The sequence below is a fragment of the Calidris pugnax genome, unplaced genomic scaffold, assembly GCF_001431845.1.
Source record: "Calidris pugnax isolate Ruff unplaced genomic scaffold, ASM143184v1 scaffold29, whole genome shotgun sequence".
Classification (NCBI taxonomy): Eukaryota; Metazoa; Chordata; class Aves; order Charadriiformes; family Scolopacidae; genus Calidris; species Calidris pugnax.
This window is the reverse complement of record NW_015090768.1, coordinates 345,762-366,778: the sequence shown is the minus strand read 5'-3', so window position 1 is coordinate 366,778 and position 21,017 is coordinate 345,762. Positions and strand designations below refer to the sequence as shown.

At 41.7% G+C, this 21,017-nt stretch overlaps 2 protein-coding genes across 2 annotated transcripts in view; both read left to right on the top strand.

Annotated features, from left to right (window-relative positions):
• FPGT (fucose-1-phosphate guanylyltransferase) overlaps positions 1 to 5,290 on the top strand; it is an 81,993-nt gene extending 76,703 nt beyond the window's left edge. The window contains exons 7-8 of the mRNA XM_014937190.1: positions 3,053 to 3,161; positions 5,269 to 5,290. The gene's annotated coding sequence lies outside the window, so the exon portion shown is untranslated. The remainder of the gene's footprint in view (positions 1 to 3,052; positions 3,162 to 5,268) is intronic.
• TNNI3K (TNNI3 interacting kinase) overlaps positions 2,284 to 21,017 on the top strand; it is a 58,832-nt gene continuing 40,098 nt past the window's right edge. Inside the window, exons 1-7 of the mRNA XM_014937541.1 lie at positions 2,284 to 2,417; positions 3,053 to 3,161; positions 5,269 to 5,354; positions 6,843 to 6,940; positions 7,956 to 8,066; positions 15,717 to 15,815; positions 17,288 to 17,426. Coding sequence (XP_014793027.1) covers positions 2,378 to 2,417; positions 3,053 to 3,161; positions 5,269 to 5,354; positions 6,843 to 6,940; positions 7,956 to 8,066; positions 15,717 to 15,815; positions 17,288 to 17,426 — 682 coding nt within the window. The 5' untranslated portion in view covers positions 2,284 to 2,377. The remainder of the gene's footprint in view (positions 2,418 to 3,052; positions 3,162 to 5,268; positions 5,355 to 6,842; positions 6,941 to 7,955; positions 8,067 to 15,716; positions 15,816 to 17,287; positions 17,427 to 21,017) is intronic.

Genomic DNA, 21,017 nt, shown 5'->3' with positions numbered 1-21,017 from the left:
ATGGATATTGGGAACAATTTCTCCCCCCAAAGGGCTGTGAAGCCTTGGCAGAGGCTGCCCAGGGCAGTGGTGGAGTCCCCATCCCTGGAGGGATTTCAAAGCCGGGCAGAGGTGGTGCTGAGGGACATGGGTCAGTGGCAGGTTTGGCAGTGCTGGGTTGATGGTTGGACTGGATGGTCTGAAAGGTCCCTTCCAACCTTGATGATTCTATGATTCTATGTGATCCAACCATTGGAGACACCGCCGCCTTCTCCTGCGCCGCAGAGGCCTGGCTGCACCTTTTGCAGAGCCAGGAGGTCCAGCTGCGGGCCCTGCTTTCAGAGCAGCTCCTAAAATCACAGGCTACAAAGAAAAAGGCTGATCTGTCTTATTGGACAATCAAAGATAATCCTAATATGGTAAACACCCTCCCGCATGAGTGGATCAGAAAACGTTCAGAAAGCTCCATTGCTCTGTAAAGACCAAATGCGTCCCTTGCTGAGCTCCTGACATAGCCTGGGCTGCCGAGGGAGGTGTGTGCTGAGGGGAACGTGTCCTGCAGACCTTCTTACCCCAGAACGCTCTAGCAGGAGGGAGAGACGGCCAAAACACTTGCCTTTGCACAGCTATGGCTGCATTTCAGACATTTGGAGAGAAACAAGCAGCACTCAGCTACTAGAAGCGGCAGGAGAGGAGATACCCGTCTCCGAGCTGCATTTCCAGCTCTCCCAGTTGCTTGGCAACTAGATGGGGAGGATCGGTTACAAGGCTGGTGCCTTTTTGCAAATATTTGGTTGAATATCACAGGGCATATTGTCAAAGCAGTTCAAAGTCTTCTGAAATACATCCTTGGTTTCATGTGTAAATCAGCGCGAATAATGGATGAGCTGGTGCTACGTTGGGAGCTATCACAGGAGTGCGAGTTTGTTTACAATGGGATGCAGCTTGTTGAAGATTTTATATATGTGTATTATATTAATGTATGTCTTCTGTCCTGGATCCTGAACTGAGACAAATAAGAAACGTACACACAGAGCTGCTGCCAAGGTCAATCAACACACTCTAAATATATAGATGTGTATCTAAAAGTAAATAAATATAGGTGTGTATATTTATACACATGTGACTATTTGTATACCAAATAAATAAAACAGCAAAAGGAGAAAAGGAGACACATACAAAAACCAGCATGAATCCCCGAATTCCTGGGACAATATGTGCAAAGTAGTCCCATTTGATGGAGAACGTGGGGAAATGGAGGTGAACAGGGCAGACAGTAGATGGGCAGATCTGTGCTCACCGGATCACCGAGGACATTCCGTGTGGGGGAGTGAAAAGCGGTGTTACTGGGCTATTAACCACCTCAGGCAGTTCTGAAGCACAGTCTCCAGGACTGCAGCTCTGCACACAGTCAGGATTCGCTCTGTTGTGATCCGTTTGCTCGGATGAGTACGGACACGGAGCCGTTTGCTCAGGTCACCCTGGCCATCAGCCAGGTGCTGGGGGTGTCACTGCGTCGCTGGGGCAGAGGGGCCGAGGTAAAATGCGAACAAACAGGACAAATTGGACTGAGCAAAGGATTTATACCTGGTCCTCAGCTGCCTTGTTCCTGGTCTGCCTGAAACTGGAACCAGGCAGTTTGGCTGTGTCCTCCTCCATCTCTGGAGAAATTCTGGCCAGAGCGGGAGCAGGAGCGGAGTGACCTGGAGAGTCCCCTCCCTGTGTGGCCAGCCCAGTTGCCAGCAGGTCACGTCCTTCACCAGCGGCACCACAGCCCTTTCCAACAGCCGGGCTGCTGGGGGAATCTCTGTGGAGCTTCTGTGCATGGTCCAAATGTTCTGGGCTTCCTGGGCATAACAACGTGCACAAATATCACCCAACCACAAAAAGCCAGTACTCTCTGGCGTGACACATCCTAAGTAAGATACCCAGGTGCTTCACAGCCCTCCCCCGGGTTAGGATTCATTTTGACGTGACGAGTTGAGATCATCCCTAGCCTCTCCAGACTGGGGACCCCCAGAACTCCTCAGGGATCCTGAAAGTATTCTTGGGATTCAGCTTCTAAAACTCCTTTTTCTCTACAAAACCAGTAGCAAGCTCCCAAATCACCCACTTCCCCCCAGTGTTAGGGATTCAACAGATGAGAGCAACTGTTTCTGTTGGAACAGACAGGAGGGTTTTGAGCAAGCTGATTAGGTGCCGTTATTATTTTTTTTTACAGTTGGCAGCACTGCCAGTTTTGCTCCGTGTCATTGTTGCATGACATTCCATTTGGCACAGGGTTTATTTTTAGCCAGAGACTATCAAAAGTATTTTTCAGTGGGACTGTCACTGCTCTTGAACAAGGAATCATATTACTGCAGGAACTTTGCTGAAACAAAGAAGATATATTGGACAAATGGGAAATTATAAATCTAGACCAACCCAAACTTGCACTGGTAATTAATGCTGCTTTTTTAAACGCAATATACCATACATCCATCTACAAGATGGAAATGATATTTCAGGAAAGAACTCGTTGCTAATTTACTCCTGAGTTCAAGGATAAGGTATTGTGTTGTTCTTGGCTTACAAGAAGAATGACTTAACCCAAGTCGCATACGCAGTCTGTAACAGAAGACAAAAAGCTAGTAAACTAAATTTCTTTGTGTAACCCTGTAAGATCGTGTTAACTTAAATTATTGTGTTGATTTAACTCATACTTCATTAGAAAAACCGTTAAACTTCTGACTTTTTTATGCTGTGTGTCTCTGCTGAGATTTAGGAAATAAGAGCTAACAAATGCAACCTGAGGCTTGAGTTTTCTCTTGTTCAAGTTAAAATCGTTTCTGATGAGGATTCATGTGTATTAGTTGTCTATGAAATCAGTGTCTATGTGTCTATAATTGTCACAGCAAAAACAGTTTAATAGCTGTAATATTTTAAACTTTCACACTTTAATAGGAAATACGTGAAAGAGTGTACAATTGGCTGTTTAAAAATGAGGTACTGTGGTTACTGGGACATTATCATGTGAGTTGCTGGTTTGATGTGTTTTGAAGCATTTTATGAATCAGGGGTTTTTTGTTGTCAGATGAATGGAAGAAGAAAGTTAGTGAATCGTATGCTATAATCATAGAACGATTAGAAGATGACCTGCAAATCAAAGAAAAGGAGCTGACAGAACTGAAGCATGTTTTCAGGTAAAATATTCTGGAAACTTATTTATTAATTTCTTTCAAATGAATATTTGCTATTAAACAGTATTTTCAGTTTCAGGTGTATCCTTATGGAAGGAATGTCTCCCATATGCAATGCACATTCTTTAATGTCTATTTTTGGGAATATGTCACTACAGTTCTGGGCCAGAGCCCCACAGCATAGTACCAAAATTAGTGGCTGTTAATTACTAATGCTAGTATTTTACAACAAACATCTGTGTACTTTTGTAAATTAATTAGCTTTAATGGGGTGTCCACATTTATTGTTGTACTTTTCAGTTTTGCTAAGGTGTTTCTTCAGACTGTCATATTGCTGAAGTAACAGATTATAAACAAACACAAAAGAAGATTATCTTCTGAAAGTGGATTTAAAATTCCTGATTGTGATCACTTTCTCAGCACAGCACGTGCTAACAACCAAGGTCACCCAGCCAAGTGACATGGGCATTACCTGAACACCTCAAATACAGAAAACACCCAGCTCACTGACTGTGAATAAGTAAAGAAAATAGTCAGGTAAATAATTTCAGGCATCAAAACCACTTAAAAAAATAGAGGATTCTAATCAGAAATAAATCACAAGCTCAAAAAAGTCGAACTGGTCATACAGATGTCATGCCCATGTCAGTCTCAGTAAGAAAGGGTTTATATTTTAAAAGGAGTGAGAAGTATTAAAATCTTGGTTTTAATTACAACTTTGTTAACTATGTTTAGCAGTGCTACTCACTCGGGATGGATTTCTAGATACAGAAGTCTAGGTGTTCTGCTAAACCATGATTATTGTTGTACTGATATTGAATGGAAAAAACCCTGAATTTGACAGACCGATATCGGCATTCTCCACAAAAGTATTAATTGCTATGTGTATTTAATTGTCAACAACTGTAATTACTGAGAATATTTGATGGAGCAGTAACAAGTCAATCTGTGATAAAGTAAACCCATGAGACTCGACGGCAGAAGCTGAAGTGTTCAAGTAGAGTAATGATTTATCAATCTGTGAGTAAAAATAGTGATCACTTTCCTTCACACTTTTCAGGGGCTCTTCGTCACTGTTTAAAAAATAAATGTGACACTTCAGGCATTCAGGAATTTTTCAAGTAAAGCTATAATGGCATTTGGATAGGACTTGTAACCAAAGGTGGGTAGAGCCCCACACTGTCACACAGAGCATCAAAGACATTCTGAATGTCTTTTAATGAGTCAAACTTGCTATGGACCCTATTTAAGAGTTACTACATTAGAAATGTATTAATAATAATTACTTCATTTTAATTATTCATTTCATCTTTGTGTGGCCTAGGAAGCACTACGAAATCATTAAGCTATGTAAAAATGTAACACTGTACCAAAAATGTGGAAGAAAATTAAACATTAAATTGAGCTTCACTTTCCCAGTGTCACAATATGTAAGTGACATTTAGTTGTCTGAGACTTTTAAGTGTGAACAAGCCTTTCCTTGTGAGTACAAACTATAGTATTTTAATTGTTAATATCAAAATCAGAAATACTTGACCACAAGATTATGTGAAGTCAACATGGGGACCTATAAATTATTTTAAAATTCTATTTTAATGTATCACAATAAAACAAAGCAGAAAAGCAGAGCTATAAAATCACACCAGCCTGCTGAGCATTACAGGCCTTACTTGCTGAAAGGCTTTTCTGGTTATTCTTCTGACTTGGCTTGTTTGCCTCTAGTTCTGTGCATATCCTGCGCATCATTTTAGAAAAAATACATTGATTTTTAAAATAGTTCTTAGTTAGTATTGCATCAATTAAAAAATGGGTTTGTACAGGTTATTTATATTTCTAAAGAATTTTTCCTCTTTTTTTTCCCTCTAATTTAGCTGATTTTAGAATATGTATATTGTAACTGAATAGCAGTATTGTTCAGGAAACTATAAATCTTGACTGCTCACTAGTTATTAGTAAAGCATTTCTTACAGAGTGTAAACTGGTATAAAATTAGCCCCGTGTCTCAAAAAAAAATTATATTGAGATTTCTCTTTTAATTTTTTTTTTCCAAATGAAAGAAACTGTGGTAAAGGATGAAAATAGTAATAATCTGTAAAATCTCTTTTTTCAGCTCCGATGAAGCCTTCTGCAAAGTCAATTTAAATTACCGCACAGAAAATGGGCTCTCTCTTCTTCATTTATGCTGCGTATGTGGGGGTATGTATTTTAAAAATTAGGTTCTTTAAACACTTTATCTGCATGACTACTGATTTGTTCTGTCCAATAGCTGCCAGGAAGGTTATGTTTTCAGTGAGTTTCTCTCCGTGTTGCCCTTGTTGAGAGATGGATAAGCACCTCTAGCCTTGCTCTCAGTTCCACCGCTGAGTTCCACAGAACCCCATTATGGCTGGTTCTCCACCCCAGGAAAAGTTCTGATTGATAATGTGGCGTTTTTCACTACAGTTGTTCAACTAATTTGATCAACCCGTACTCGTCATACAGCATTGCTCTACATTTCTGCACATGGTGTAGACTTCAGGCCAGGGAACAACTTTTAGCAATACTTTGCCGTACATACAACATCTATTTTTCTGGTCTAATGAAAATACCTGTCTTTTATTTCATGGTGATTAAAAGAACAACTCAAATGTTTTAGTGAAAAAAAAACAGCTGATAGGATTGTAGTACAGATTGGAGTACACAAGAAAAGAGTGCAAGGTGTGTTGTGGGATGCCCATAAAAACACACTAGTGGTGGAATTTTCCACTTGGATCCACACTGCTGCTGTTACCCACATAGTGAGCCATCAGTTCATGTACACACTTTCCACTTGTTGTACAATTTTCAGCAGAAATTGGGTGAGAGAGGCTGAAGAGAATTTTACCCTAAGCTTCCAGCTTGTCAAAGTACTTAACGTGCATAAATGATGTGCTCATCTTAGATGCTCTCATGAAGAAGGGCCTGATCCTGCACACTGGAAACTGAGTGGATCTTTACACTTGATTTCAGAGAGTGCAAGATCAAATCCAAAGATGTCAATGGTACCTGGTAACATTAGAGCCATGGGTGGGATCGCAGAGAGGAAATTCAAGAAAACATGCAGTGTTAATTCATTAGGGATGGAATGTGACCACTTGAAGGAGGGAGAGAAGCTGTTAAATCCAGCATTGTCCCTGATCATGGTCATAGGTATTCAGAAGGCAGATACATTTTTGAGACCCAAGTCTCAAAGTGTGCACCAGAAGGGAAGGGGTAAAGGTCCTTGTCCATGCTGACACTCACCAGCATCCCCCAAAGCTGTCCTGCACTACTGCTGTGGGGAGGGAGAGCAGTGCTGCCATTCTGAGCTCAGTGCCTGAGAAACCAGAGCTTCTGGAAGCACCTGCTGGTGCATGGAGTCCTTTGCAGCACGGTCTGGATGTTAAAAGAGGAGTTTGCTTCTTTAGAAGTTCAACTGTCCTTAAGGAATCCTTATAAAAGCATGAACAGTGAGCCAGCCCATGGCCGGATCTGCAGCTGTCCCGCTGGGTGAGGAGGTGGTGCTGATTCCATCTGGAGGTTTCACCAGATGTATTTCATGACTTGCCTCAGGTCGGCAGATAAGCTACCTATTTCTCTTTACTTCCAGACTCACACAGAAGTTTCTTAATTCATCTGTGCATTCTTCTCTGTAAATGATTTTGTTTTCCAATTCTCACCCTAAAGGTAACAAATCACACATTAGAACTCTTATGCTAAAAGGACTGCGCCCGTCCAGACTAACAAGAAATGGATTTACAGCTCTGCACTTGGCAGCTTATAAGGTAAATTATTTTGAATAGAATTGATGAAAAGAACCAGAAATTCCTGAAAATAGGAAAAGCATTTCAGTATGAACAAATGTTATGCTTTCACAGATATATTTTAACTGCTGCTTCTATGGCATAGATTCATTCTTGCCCTTCTTTTAGTGTCTGCTCTGAAGAGGCAGAGAAGAATGAGGAAATTTAGAGCTTTTAGTATCTTTTTTTCCCCTGTGTTGTGTGCATTTCCTCTTGGGAAACAAAGAAAAAGGACTGGAGAAGTCTCATCTCTGGGCTGGATGATGGAAGGCAGGTCCCAAGAAGTGATAATTATAGTAGCTCTAGTTGATGCAGTTAGAACAAGAGATGGTGAGAGAGATGGCCTGGATTCTCCTGCGAGTGCTGCCAGTGTCCCCAAACATATCATTTCACTTCTCTTTTTAATTTCTCTGTTTGTAAAGGAGAATTTATTAATGGTCACATTGCCTGGGCATTATGACTCCTAATGTGTTTCTCAACTGTATTTTTTTACTGTCATTTGATAGTGCCCATTGCTGCTGTTATGCCTGGAAGAAGTTGTAGTAAAAACCATGTGTATAACAGGAAAGAAGTGAAATGAATCAAAAATAAGCTCACAGTTCAGAATCTGGCTTACGTGCTGTGTATTTGTCCTGGGAACTCCTTGGGTGCCCTTCTTCTGTGTTAGATACCATAATGTTTTGACATTTAAACAGTTTGTGTAGGCTCTTAATAACGGCTTGGAGACTGAGAGATCTTTAAAGACACCATATATTCAAAAGAGAGACTTGTTTTTAGAGATGCAGGCTTTAATATGGCAACAGAGAGACTGGTGCCCGGGACAAATCTTCCTTCCACTTCCCCAGCACTCTGTGCTCCTGTGGTCACAGCCGGTCCCTGCTCTTGAAATGCAGCCACGTGAGAGCTGCCCTGACACGTCCCGCTCCCTTTGGCTCCCTCCCTGTGACTGTCAGAGCCACGTCCCAGAAATAACGTGTTTCAAACCCATGCTTTTTAGGACAATGCCGAGCTGCTAACGGCGCTGCTGCACGGGGGGGCTGACATCCAGCAGGTGGGGTACGGGGCGCTGACAGCCCTCCACATCGCCACCATTGCCGGCCACCACAAGGTACCGTCCTCATTCTCCCTGTGGGCATTGAGGGATAATATTAGCTAATAGTTACTTTACATTTCAGATTTTGCCTTTCAAAAAGAAACTCAGAATTGGTTCAGTGCAGCTAAATTTCATTTCATCTTTGCTACACTTCGGGAAAAGTACATCTGTGCATTTTTGCATTGAACAAATAGGCACAAAAGACATAGATCTGTTTGTACATCTCTTACCTTTATATAAATGTCTTTAAAGTCTTGGCAATTAATGGCATTGTTTTCTAAATATCAGAAGTGTTAACCAACAGGTACATGATGAAACACACTCACTCATACACGTCAAGGTTTCTGAACCTGGGTATGGAGAAGTCTTCTAGGTCTCACGGGCTCTGTTTCACAGCTCTGTGATTTTCACTTCAGAAAGGGACAGAGGTTCTCACTTTAGAGCTATTTTATACTTTGGATTAGTACAGAGAAAACTGTTGTCAGGGTAAGTCTAGCGTGAATCTCAAGCATCCATATTGATCAGTCTCCTGTGGGTTGGAGACTTATCGCTGTGGGGAGCAGAGGAAGGGAGAGAGGGGTGAGATTCCCTCGAGGCCTATAAATCAGGCCCTTCCCTTTCTAGATGTGCCGTCAGTCATGAATCTGTTTTCTTATCATTTACCACCTCAGTTCAGTCATTTCACATATCATCTCATTTCTGTCACCCTGGCAACAGCTCACTCAGTGCAATTTATTTATTTTTTTAATGTCTTAAAGTACTGGGTGTGCAAAATTATCTCGGTTATGAAGGGTTTATGACTGTAAACGTACTCATGAGTTCAGGTACTTCGCTTTTTAGCTCCTTTGGGTCCATTAAGCAATCAAAGATTTTGTCCTCTGCTTGAGTAAAAGTTTTAACTTATACAGAGTGCTGGACTAATTTATGGAGACAGAAACATCAGACTTCTTTAAAGAGAGATGCTCAGCGAAAAATGCAAGGAAAAATAACTATGTATAAAGGAGGAATGTACAAAAGATGACATTAATATTTGCCTTTAAGCTGTGGATTTAGTTGTGTACCTTAGATTTATAAATTCACAGTATGGGGGGTTTATGCATACTTTGTCTGCTGAGACCTTTCCCAGACTTGTGGCCACCAGGGGAAACCGAGGATACTGGTGAATTTAGCTTTCCATTGCTTGCAGCCTCCACACTGGTTCCAAACCCGACAGGTATGTTTGCAGTTCCTGATAAAGCCAGGATGGATAAGGAAGCGGTTGGTGACAGCCTTGTGTTACCTAGAGAGCATCACATCCCTGAGCTCAGGGGGCATCACGATGTGCCCTTCACATACACACACAGCTCTTTCTATTGGCTTCATGGAAATCCTCCTTGTGTAACCTACTGCTAAAAATCAGATAAGGAACCACCATATCTAATCATTCTGTGGAATTATAATGGAGGTATTAACCAGTCTTAACTCTTTAATGATATTTTTCACTTTTATGGAGTCTGTATTTAATGTTTCCTCTGTGGGAAATATAGAGTACTCTTCTCTGCACTGGACTTTCAAGTAATTTTTAAAACATCTGGGCCTTCTCTTGCAAATGTCAGAGGAAGGTCTGCTATTTGTCTCATTCTTTACCAAAAAAGGGTGCTCAGAACACAGCAAGGATAAGACCATTAACGTGATAAGAAATAACATTGTGAGTGGTTTTGAAAAGCTCCTTATTTCTTCCTTGGGAACGATCAGATCTTTATCAGCAGTATTCTCCATAAACGGAGTGGGGCTCTGTATAACTCATTTGGTTCAGCTGCTGGTCTGGGGACTGCAGATTTATAGTCCAAGGGCAAGATTTTTCCTCCATTCCTTAGGTAGCTTTGAAATTTTTGGTCAGCTGAGAAGCTCCTCTGCTAGATTAAATAGCTTATTTTGTCCTCAACTGCATTAATATTCATGGCACTATGGAATAATTTTTTCAAAGCCCATAAAAAACCAGAATAAATTTAAGAAAGAGAAAACAGATTTTTTGTCATCGTCCTAATTCCTAAGATAAATAATTATTTATATCATTTAATAAATAAATAGCAGAGATATGCACTCCAACCTACGTAACAGTCTTTTACTACAGAAGAGGACTGACTATATTAAGACGGAGAGAATTGGGATAAAAATTGCTCTGTTCCCCATTTCCCTGAAGAGTCAGCCTGTGGCTTGTGCTCCGTCACTGCCCCTGAAACCACGAGAGTGATCAGCTCTCTGAAATCAGGATACCAGAGGCTACCAGTGTCCGTGGGATGCTCCCACTCATTTGAGCCAGGGTGGGGTATAAATATTTTATCTGCTCTTAGTGCCATATTTTACTTCACCAAAACCATGCTGTTTGTTTATTTTATCTATTCATGGAAATTGCAGTTAGCAACGGGAAGAATGAAAAATTTATGAAAAATTATAAAATAAGCTGATGAATGTGTTACAAACATCACCAAATAAGTTTAATAAATCCCTCATTAAGTCTCCTGTTCTGAAAATGTTGTATGTTAGCGGCCCAGGGAGGCCATTGCTAAATAAATAATGCATGTGCTTCATACACATTTGTATGCTGCCCAGTATCACTGCGCTGGAAAACCAGCATCATTGCCTGTGTCATTTGGTAAATTACAGTTGTCCTTCTGAGATGAGAACATCTCCGGGCGTGGAGCTGGACCGAGGGCTGCAGCAGGGACACTTCATTTGTGCCACCTGCAAAGCTGAGGATCCAAGAGGTGAATGTGTTTGTAGCAAGGGCCTGTTGGGGAAAGGGAAGTTAGTTCCAACGTATAGATTTTCTACAGTAATAAATTCCTTCTCATTCACAAGTCATCTGTTATATCAGCATGTTTGGCACCTTCTCTCTTCACTGGAATCTTACTAGGAATTGGAGCACCTTCAAATGATTTAAAAAGCCTTGGAAAATTAAATTTATTTAAATGGTTCACCAAGCCCCCATTTTCTTCTTTCATTCCCTGCATTTTATGCTCGCGCTGCATCTTCCCAGCCCTTTGTTTTATCTGAGACCAATTTTTCAGACATTTTTGGAGTCATTCTAGAACCAGGAATGCAGGAATGGTGTTCACACAGCAAGGATATATGTGACTGCACAAGCTGGAAGATAAAGGGCAACCAAAGATCCTCAGGATGCGCCCACCTGAGGATCCAGCCAGCGACCAAGAGGACTGGAACTCACGAGTTTTGAATTTGAGAGCTATTTTTCATAGCTCCCACAAACCTTCCTGGTTGAATGAAGTGAAGGAGGTGTTTTAGAGCCCACCAACGGGAGCACGGGGCGTTTGGAAACCCCCGGTGAAAAACCATTGGGCTGTGGCTCGGTGCAGGAGCTTCCCTGGAGCTGGTGCTGCTGACCTCTCTGAAAACAGTGACAGTCCCCGACACACATGTCTCCAGAGGTGCCCTCTCCCCAAGAATGTCCTGTGCCTCAGACTTGTGTCAGGTCCGTTCTTAAGGGAGAAGAAGTCACAGTAAATGCGACATTGTAAAACTATGACATTGTTAAATTCACAGTGATCTCTTTGACCAGAGCAGTTACCTTTTAGTAATAGTGCATAAAAGCATTTAAACTATTCTGTCTTTAGCATCTACAAATATTGGCAGAATATTTTAAAAATCCCCTTCTTTGGCTACCCTGTAGCAAGAGCAATCCTGGGGAAAGCATTTTATTTCAATGCACCAATACCTGCATTTTTCATGAATGATTTATCAGTGACCTGTGTTTCATCTGATTGGAACAGCGGAGATAAAAGAACGTGCACAAGCTTATTGCTGGTCTGATGTCTGTCCTCAGAAGGGCATATGTTAAATATTTCAGTAGATGTTTTCCTAAGAAAGACAATTAATTGTACATTCATCAGCAAGTTATTTAAAATGCTCAGAACCCCCTTAAGCAGTTTCTTAATTCAGTCCAATAGAGTTTGTTCTCAAATTTTTACAGACACATGGAGAGTTGGGAGCTGAAAGAACTTAATGCGAAGACACTTTCAGGACACGGCTGATCATAAGTACATTTGCTAAATTGGAGGGAATTAGGCAAATGCTTGCCACTAATTATATTTTTATTTCAATAGTTTAATTAATAAAGGAACTCTGAAAATGAAGATAGACTCTTTAGATATTTTAGTGTAAGGCTGCACAGAGGCCAGCACTGGTGCGGAGGCCTTAATTGTTGAAGTTGTCTTCTCATTTAAATTGTACCTGCTAAAAAGTCAATAATCATTGATTTTATTTTCTTAGGGGTTTCTTATCCCTTGCCCTTGTCCAAAAGACAAAGTCTTTATGTCCTCTGTCTTACTTTGTTGACTCCTTCTAACCTTCAGAGTAGCCTAATTAATTGCCTCTGAAGTGAACATAATTGACTTGAGTGTTCAAAGAGCTTCTGAATAAACCTTTCATAAGACAATTTTAAGAAAAATTACGAAGTAATAGTACTGTTCAAAGTCTTCAAAGTGCCATTTTTTTAAAAAAAATTGCTTATGGGAGGAAAAGGGGGGCAGTTGTTTCCCTTGTTCTGCTGCTGTGTGACTGACCCCAGCCCAGGACCTGCCGTGCCACCCCACTGGCTGATGCTCAGCCTGCTGTCCCCCACGTCCCGGGGTCCTTTCCAGCAGAGCTGCTCCCCAGCCAGGCTCCTCGCAGGAGAGGACTTGTCTTTGTCGTTGCTGAACTGCATATGGGTGACGTTGGTTCCCTCCTCCAGCCTCCAGTTCCCAGCCCCGACAGCCCCAAACAAATTCAGCAAGAGCTGCTTTCCCCACAGCTTGAAACTTCTCTGTATGTTGGGAGCTGCGTTTTTACTCATAGTCTGTCTCCTGGAGATAAAAATCTTTTTTCGGTCTTTCTGTAGGAATTTAAAGCTCTTTTTGCATCAGCATTTCGCCGCCTGAAGTAATTTTCTCCTCACACATCACTCCAGCTTACCCACCTGCTTGTAACGCCCGTGACGACTCCCAGTGTTTTCTAAGATTCCATTTACTTCCTTAGAAAGACAGCTTGTCTGTGAAACTACTGAGATCATCTCTGCACCCCTCTCATCTTTTACAGTTGAGTGGAGATTGCTTAATATGACTCACAAAATTCTTTTTATCAGGAGATCACAACGTAGCTAGTATGGTTGCCATTTCTACAGCCTGGAAAAATGTGTCAAAATTCATCTAGTTTTCTGTTTATCACGAGAGGTGGATCCACATTGTTCAACACAGCTTTTTCATCTTGAAGATCCACCTTGAGGCCTGCAGATGAATTTAAATTTTGAATTCCAGCTTCCAAAGACGTTAAGGAGAATTGAAGTAGTGGTCACCTCCCTGCTTGGATGCCTCACAGCTGCACGCCTAAATTTAAATCAAACTGATCCAAAGAAGTTTCAACCACGTTCTTTTAAGAGCTGCAGGTCCAGACATCTCTTTTCAGTGCCAACAGCTGCAGCTTCAGTTTTATGGCAGTTGTTTGTTGAAAAATGTCTAAGATGAATCACTTGAAAGCGAGCAAGGCATTAAGTCACAGACTCTCTGGCTTCGTGTCCCCCACCCCTGGTCCACCAAGCTACCAGGATACTGGACATTGTCTGGACAGGGGATGCCCAAGAAAGGAGTGGGTTGTATTAACCAACCAGTAACTGAGCGTGTTGTTCATGTACTGCCGGGACATGCCGACCCTTGGCCAGTAAGTGCTTGTGCTGAGGCTGTTACTGGGCTGTTCTTCAGCTGATTGGAGGGACAATCTCCAGAGCTCTTTCCAGTCTCAATGGTTCTGTGGTTCCATATGACCTGCCAGGTCTGGCTGGGGCTGCTTGGGATGCTCTCCATCACCGGGAGTCCCCTCACTCCTGCCAGCTCTCACCTTCTCCCTTGCCACACGCTTGGGACTCACATGTCTCTGGAGCACCACCACACCACTAGCATTTGTGGGGCTTGGCCATGTCCAAATTCACAGCCAGAACCCACTGCTTATCCCACGAACATCAGAACCACGTCTGCCCCTGCCTGGTGTGCTCCCAGCATACTGCAACCTTCTGGAAAACAACATCAGGCACGGACAGACAGCGTTTCCCATCATTTGCACTCAGAGAGGTGCTGAAGAACAATTCCATAGCAGCACAGTGATCCTCACCTCCTCCAGCCTGTCCCCAATAGGAGGGCTCCTTCCCTGCAGCACTAAGGAGCCTCCTAGAACGTGCTGGGACCGTTGAAGCCCCTGGGTTCTGCAGAGCCAGACCTGGTCCTGCAGGGCTGCTCCCGGGGCAGGTTACCCCTGTGCCATACAGACATGGGTAACAGTGATGGGACACAGACACACTTGGAGATGTCACAGAACGGACCTTACACAAAAAGGTATTCAGGCAGTCCCAGGCAAAAAAATGTATTTCAATTTAAATTGTGTAAAGTAATAACTCCTGCACAGTAATGTTGCTTGGTAACAGGTTTTCATTCTCTGAGCACTTGAGAAGGACATGGATGTAAATGACTGGCCCCATTGTTGCACATGTGAAATGATTTGGTGGTCTCAGCTTAGATAGCAGTTGACAGAAATGTGTTTCGTCACCCCTGGCGTTAATTGGCACCATCAGTGGAAGCCTCAGTGGAGGTACAGGGACAAACAGCATGGCATCCAAGCTGGCCGTTTCCCCTTCTTTGTCAGTTCTCCCAGTTGCCAGGGAGGTGTTTCCCAGTTGTTCACTGTACTGTGGGCGAGTCACAGTCCAGCATCTTTCATCATCATTAGACTCAAAAATTAACATTCATCAAAACACCATGTAGAACTACTCTAACAATCACGGCACAAGCCCCTCAGCGTGCACAAAGGCTCCCGTGGGCTTCAAAAACATCAGCAGCCCTCAGGCTTCAACGTATAGTCCCAAGTGGTTTCATTCAGCTTTTTATTTTGACAGTTATTCAGAAAGCAAATGTTTGATAATTCATACCTGTCCAGGAAAACAGTGGCCTCCTGAAAGACCAAAAATGTGGAAATTTGAAAGAAAACACTTAGATTATTTATTGAAGCCAAAGCGCTATTATCTTCTAAATTCCAAAGAAATCTTTACACACTGAGGGATCTTTACACACTTGAGGATTTAGCTTCACACACATACATTTAAAAGGACCTTATTTATTGAAGCCAAAGCGCTATTATCTTCTAAAATACAAAGAAATCTTTACACACTGAGGGATCTTTACACACTTGAGGATTTAGCTTCACACACATACATTTAAAAGGACCTTTCATTTTGGGTTTTTTTTTTTTTTTTTTTTTACTTCTAAAAACTCTAATATGTTTACTGCTCTTTATTCGTAATGGTTACAAGAAAATTAAAGGTTATTCTGAGGAACTCCAGATAGTAATTTCTGTGCCTTTTACCTCAAAAAGCAGTCATTTTACTGGAAAAACCATTTCCAGGCTTATTTATGAAGCATCAGTGACATTCAGTGTTCAGTTAAAGTACTGTTAGTTAATCACTTTTACCTGTTGGACGCAGTTCTTCACCTTTAGAGCTTGCCTCTTTGGGGCTTTTTGCTTTCTTTTAAACTGGTGATGTAAGGTTTCAAAATCCTGTTTTACCAGCTGCCCACAAACATATAAATATATACATATATGTATATATAGTCCTTCTGATTGGAATTTTCTTTTTCCTTCTAGGCTGTTGATATTCTTCTGCAGCATGGAGCTTACGTGAATGTTCAGGATGCAGTGTTTTTCACCCCGTTGCATATTGCTGCATACTATGGCCATGAACAGGTAACTAAAAGGGGGAATTTCAGCAGGCTGGGAAGCAGAACAGCAAAGCAGTGATAGGTTTAGTGTCAGATATTTTTGCTTTAAATTCCAGGGGGTCCTACCATGAAAAGGCATCACATCCTGAGGTTACACTTGTGAGTCAATCACTGGTTGTTCTCAGAGTCTGAATATCAACAGGAAATTCCGACACTAGTCCTCTGTGCTAGAGCCCAGCAAAAAATGTTATCCTCCCTTCTAGACCTCCTGAAACAAATGATTGTTTCGTTATCTTTGATAACCTATAGAGAGACTTGGGCCCAAAGGCATATTGCATTTGGAGTTTCTTCATCCCACAGTTCAGAGCTTGCATAAGGAATGTGTGTAGACTTCCTTAAACCTCTCCAAGGGAGTCAGCATCACTTCCCAGTAATAATGAAAAGGCAATTCCACTGCTTTTCCCTTGGAATTCACAAACTGAATTGTGGCCACTTTTAAGTTAACAGAAACAATGATCATTTAGAAAGCAGGATTTTCCATGCCAAGTCCCGCTGTGTTTGCTTCATTGACATGGATCACAGACTTATTGAGACACCATGTGAAGTTCTGACCAAGGCTGGCACTGGACTTCCCAATTCCCTTTCTTTTACTAACGTGTAATTGACATATGGTTAATCTAGAAGTCTAGTCATTTGCCTTGAATAGCCCTTTCATGTGAAATGTAATAATGGGTCTATTTTGGCTTATACAAGTCATTCCCTATACATTTCTTCGGCTGAAAGCATGTATTCTGGGATATTTTGAAGTTTCAAAGGATGACGTCTAGGTAGAGTGTATTTTTCATTTCAGTGACATTACTTGGAGTTTATTGAGGAGTTGGTGTAGGAAAAGCTTTTGAAAGAGCAGAGTCCAGATGCACAGATGATTGAAAGTGCTCTTTTTCTGTGGCTGAGTGACAGCAAGGTGTGAACCAGGGATGTGTTCTGGAGATCCTTATTTTCAGATATATATACACACCTCATCATCCAGTACCATTAAGAAACTCCTTGCCTGTTGGGCTAAGATTAGTTTGCTTATTTGCCATAAGCCACTTCTGAGCAAACAGTGGCAGCCTTGTGAAACACTGCTAAAAGCACATATGGTGCTCTGGTGATAAGAGACACTGCTCGAAGAGGAAGCTGTGGCTCTCACGTTGGTGGACTTTGAGGGCATTTTCTTTATTACACTGAGTGGTCACTTAAACAAATACATGTGTCTTGTGCCTAGCGCTTTGCAATGCGTAACATTGGAGAGAATGAATGGGCACTTGCTTTTGAGAATTTTAATATTTTTGTAGATACGTCACTTAAAAATGAGTTTTCTATGAAATCTCCTCTCCACATTGTAACTTTAAAGAGATGCCCACATATGTTATTACCCAATGCAATATTCTATCTGATTTTGTCAAAAGATTTATTTTCATGTGATATTTTAATGAGCCTTGATGAAATATTTAGGTAACCCACCTCTTACTGAAGTTCGGAGCTGACGTGAATGCAAGCGGTGAAGTTGGAGACAGGCCTCTCCACTTGGCTTCTGCCAAAGGCTTTCTCAACATTACAAAGCTCTTGATGGAAGAGGGAAGCAAAGCTGATGGTAAGAGAAGATATTTTTAAAAATCAACTTTAAGATTGCACTTTATAAACAGTCAGGCCTTGAATCTTGGATGTAGCTTCCTAACACACTCTGTGTGTGTTTGGGTATCATCTTTGGGCAACTGAAATGAAAAAATAACAGTTGAAGAGTTTTCTTTGCTTCTTCACTATGCTTGGTTTGTCATCTCACTTGCATTCTGTTTCATTAATAAGCTAGAGATGAAAAACAGCAGCAGAAAACAATATTAAGATTAATATACAGAGGCAGCTTACTGTTGAGACACTTACCCAGCCAGAGAATACGCGGCCGTGTGGTGTGTATCTCCAATCAAAGTGACTTCAATACACAGTGAACCCCTAGTGAATGAGATACAGATGAGGGATTTCAAGTCAAAATTATACAGCAAGTAATTTAAAATAATTCAGATGAGAAATTGCAAACGGTTCACAAACATTTTTACATAAGATGGAATCTTCTTAGCACATGTTTCATTATTCTACACAAGCTTTACACACTTCATTGTGGGACATCTGCTGTAAGAGAAGGTGTGTGTGAGCGAGGTGTGATGGGCTGGGCAGACACAGAAGGCCATCGGTGTGCTCTTGTGTTCTGTGGCAGTCAGGAATCTGGGCATTCCCTTCACAGGTGATCTCACACCCACGCCAGCCAGACATTACACTTCAGTTCTGTGTATTTTGCATGAGCTGCAATTTAAAATAGTTTCCATTGTAATTAATATTAGCATGCAACTAGAATTCTTGTGTGCTTGCTCTTTTGTTCCCTCTCCTTGTGCTCTTCCAGCAGCATAGATGGCACGAAGTATATCACACCCCAGCCTTACTTTTCCCTCGCTGTGACACTGTACCATAGGCATGTGCACACACACCTGGGGCCACTGCCAACAGAGTCTTGTGAATGTGACAACTTAGAGGTCAAATTTTATACATGTTAGGAATATTAAGGCAGAGGTCCTTAAGTACTAAGCAACATTAAAATTATTTGGAAATTAATTTCTTATCCTCAGAATAAGAGAAAGAAAGGTTTTTTGAAAAGCAACAGTGCATTACTTGCAAAAGTACCACTCTTTAATACATCTTTGGACTACGCCATCACTCTTGGTAACTTGTATCTACAACACACAAAGTAAAATCTTGGTCCACTTGGAGTCTATGGAGAAACTTCCATTCATTTCAATGGGGTTGGGATTTTGCCCGGGGATACCACAGTTTGACCTTGGAAAAGCAGAACTGGAAAAACAAGAAATGGATGAATTAAAAAAAAAAAACAGCATTTCCTGCAAGAATGATGTGTGTTATAGAAAGAACAAGAAGATATCAACATTCTTTAGCTGCTGCTCCTCCAGCTAGTATCTATGTGGTGTCTGGTTCCAGCCTATGCCCACAGCTACTGGTGAACTAAAACCAGTGGGGCACGGCAGGGGAAGGTTAGAAAGGGGTACAGCCACGCTGGAAAGGCATGTTCCATTGCCAGGCTCAGCTCGTTCCCCACCTCACCTGCTCCATACCCAGGAGAGGACAACCAAGGGGTCCTTCTGCACAGCTTCTGTGCTCTCAAGCCTTCGGAGCTGCCTCTGTAAAGCACTCTTATTCCTTAACAATTGTTATTCTTCCTGCTCAGTCTGCCCCATAGTGCCAACAGTGGCACCGTTCCTGTACCCCTCCTCCTACTCTGCTGCTGGCATTAAGGCTGTGTTTCTCCCCAGTTTCCTCCTCTTTGCTGGATTTTAACGGTATAGATTTGCCGTGTTCTCTGCGAGCCTTGTCTACAGCACACACATCCTACTCAGGCAGTAAAAAGAGCGTGGAGGGAAACAGCATGACTCGGATTTGTAAGTACTTTTCAACAGCGAGCTCTTGATGTTTCAGTCTCGATGTGTGTGCACCGAACTGATATAATTGTAATAAGGAGGGGGAAAAGAAGGGACGCTCACTCAGCATAACAAGGCGGTGGGAGGTTCACCAACAGTTAGATCATTTATTCCAAAAGGAAAAGAATCTGGGACACCATTTCAGATCCTTTTCTTTAAAACCAGAATCTTCAGCACTGGAAAAAGAAAAAGGAGAGTGGAAGCGGGAAGTCTTTTACTCACAAAGTAGCACACTTTGAAACTGGATATAAATATAGCAGCGGAGGAACAGCTCTCTAATGCCTGGGAATGAAAGTAATTGGTGAAATAACCTGAAGAAATTTTGGCAGTATTCTGTGCAGGCCAGTAATTGGTGTCATAAACTTGAACTATTTCTTTTAACATGCCCTGACTGACTCCTTGATCAGCTCTGAGGCCACGGCAGCTGTAGAAAAGCAGTGACCAGTGAATCAGCCTGAAAAGGTCAGAATACTGCTGAAATATAGCAGCATTTGCAGTCTAACAATAGCCAAAGTTCCTCTTCAGTCCAGCCACAATATATAAGGAAATCATATAAGCGAAATGTACTGCCCGTGTGTGTATCACCACAAATGTTGTGTTTTACATACGTATGTATAGAAACCCAACGTGTTACAAGCACAGTTGGTTCTCCAGATGCTATTCTCATCATTTGTTTTAACATAAACACTGTAGGGAAGGACTAAGTAAATTCTGGTATTTTCAGAAATCACATAAGGTCTTTCAAGCACATTTGTTGAGGTATTGATCAGATTCCCTTCAGCTCCAAATTAATTTTGAGTTCATTACCATATTTTGAAGCCCAGCATGCCGTTACAAGCTGCTATCATTTAAAGTGCCTTAACTCTCCCGAGACTTTTACAAACTGATTTAGCATGGAATAGCTCATTCCTGTTTTTAACAACTTCTATTTTCTTTGTTTTTTCACACTTCCAAACTTGTAGAGATTTTTTTGCGTTACTGACTCAACGTGACTGCTACCAGCTTGCATTGTTTATTCTGCCAGGAAGTGCAACTCTGTATTTTAGAGTATCCATAATGGTAGGATGTAGCAATAATTGGGGTACAAAGTACCACTTCGGAGTTTCTGATTCATTCTTGTAATCTGGTAGATTTTTTCTAGGATAATTGTAATAAACAAAACGAAGAGAAGGGTTTTGTTCTAAAGTAAAATAGAAATTCATTTCTATAGTAAAAGGAAATTCATTACAAGGAAACCATTGGTATTCCTAAATAGCCACTCTCTTTCCTCATTTCATCTCACTGAACTCCTGCCTTTTCTCACCCCTTCACCCTGCTCACATCCACACCTGACTCTTCCCTGTGTGGTTTCCAATATGAATACCCAGCAATGGTCAGACCCAGACGTGCTGGCTTTACCCATTGCCTGGCTCTGGTCCCAGCCTGAGAGACACGTTTGGCAGCTGCTGAGCCCTTTAGGAGTCTCAGTCTCAATCCCTGCACGTGGGCCCTGGACCTCCCTGGGATGGCTCCCCAGCAGGGGAGTTCCACACAAAGATAAATGTCTTTCCTGCCCAGCAATGCCTCTTATTTTGTCCATTCTTTTATATAGTTTCACATTATGTCATAGAATACCCCCGGCATCTTAAATATCTGAAATGCATGATAATCTTCCTTGAAGGTGAAGAGAGACAGTGAGCAGAATGAAAACACTGGTAATCCAG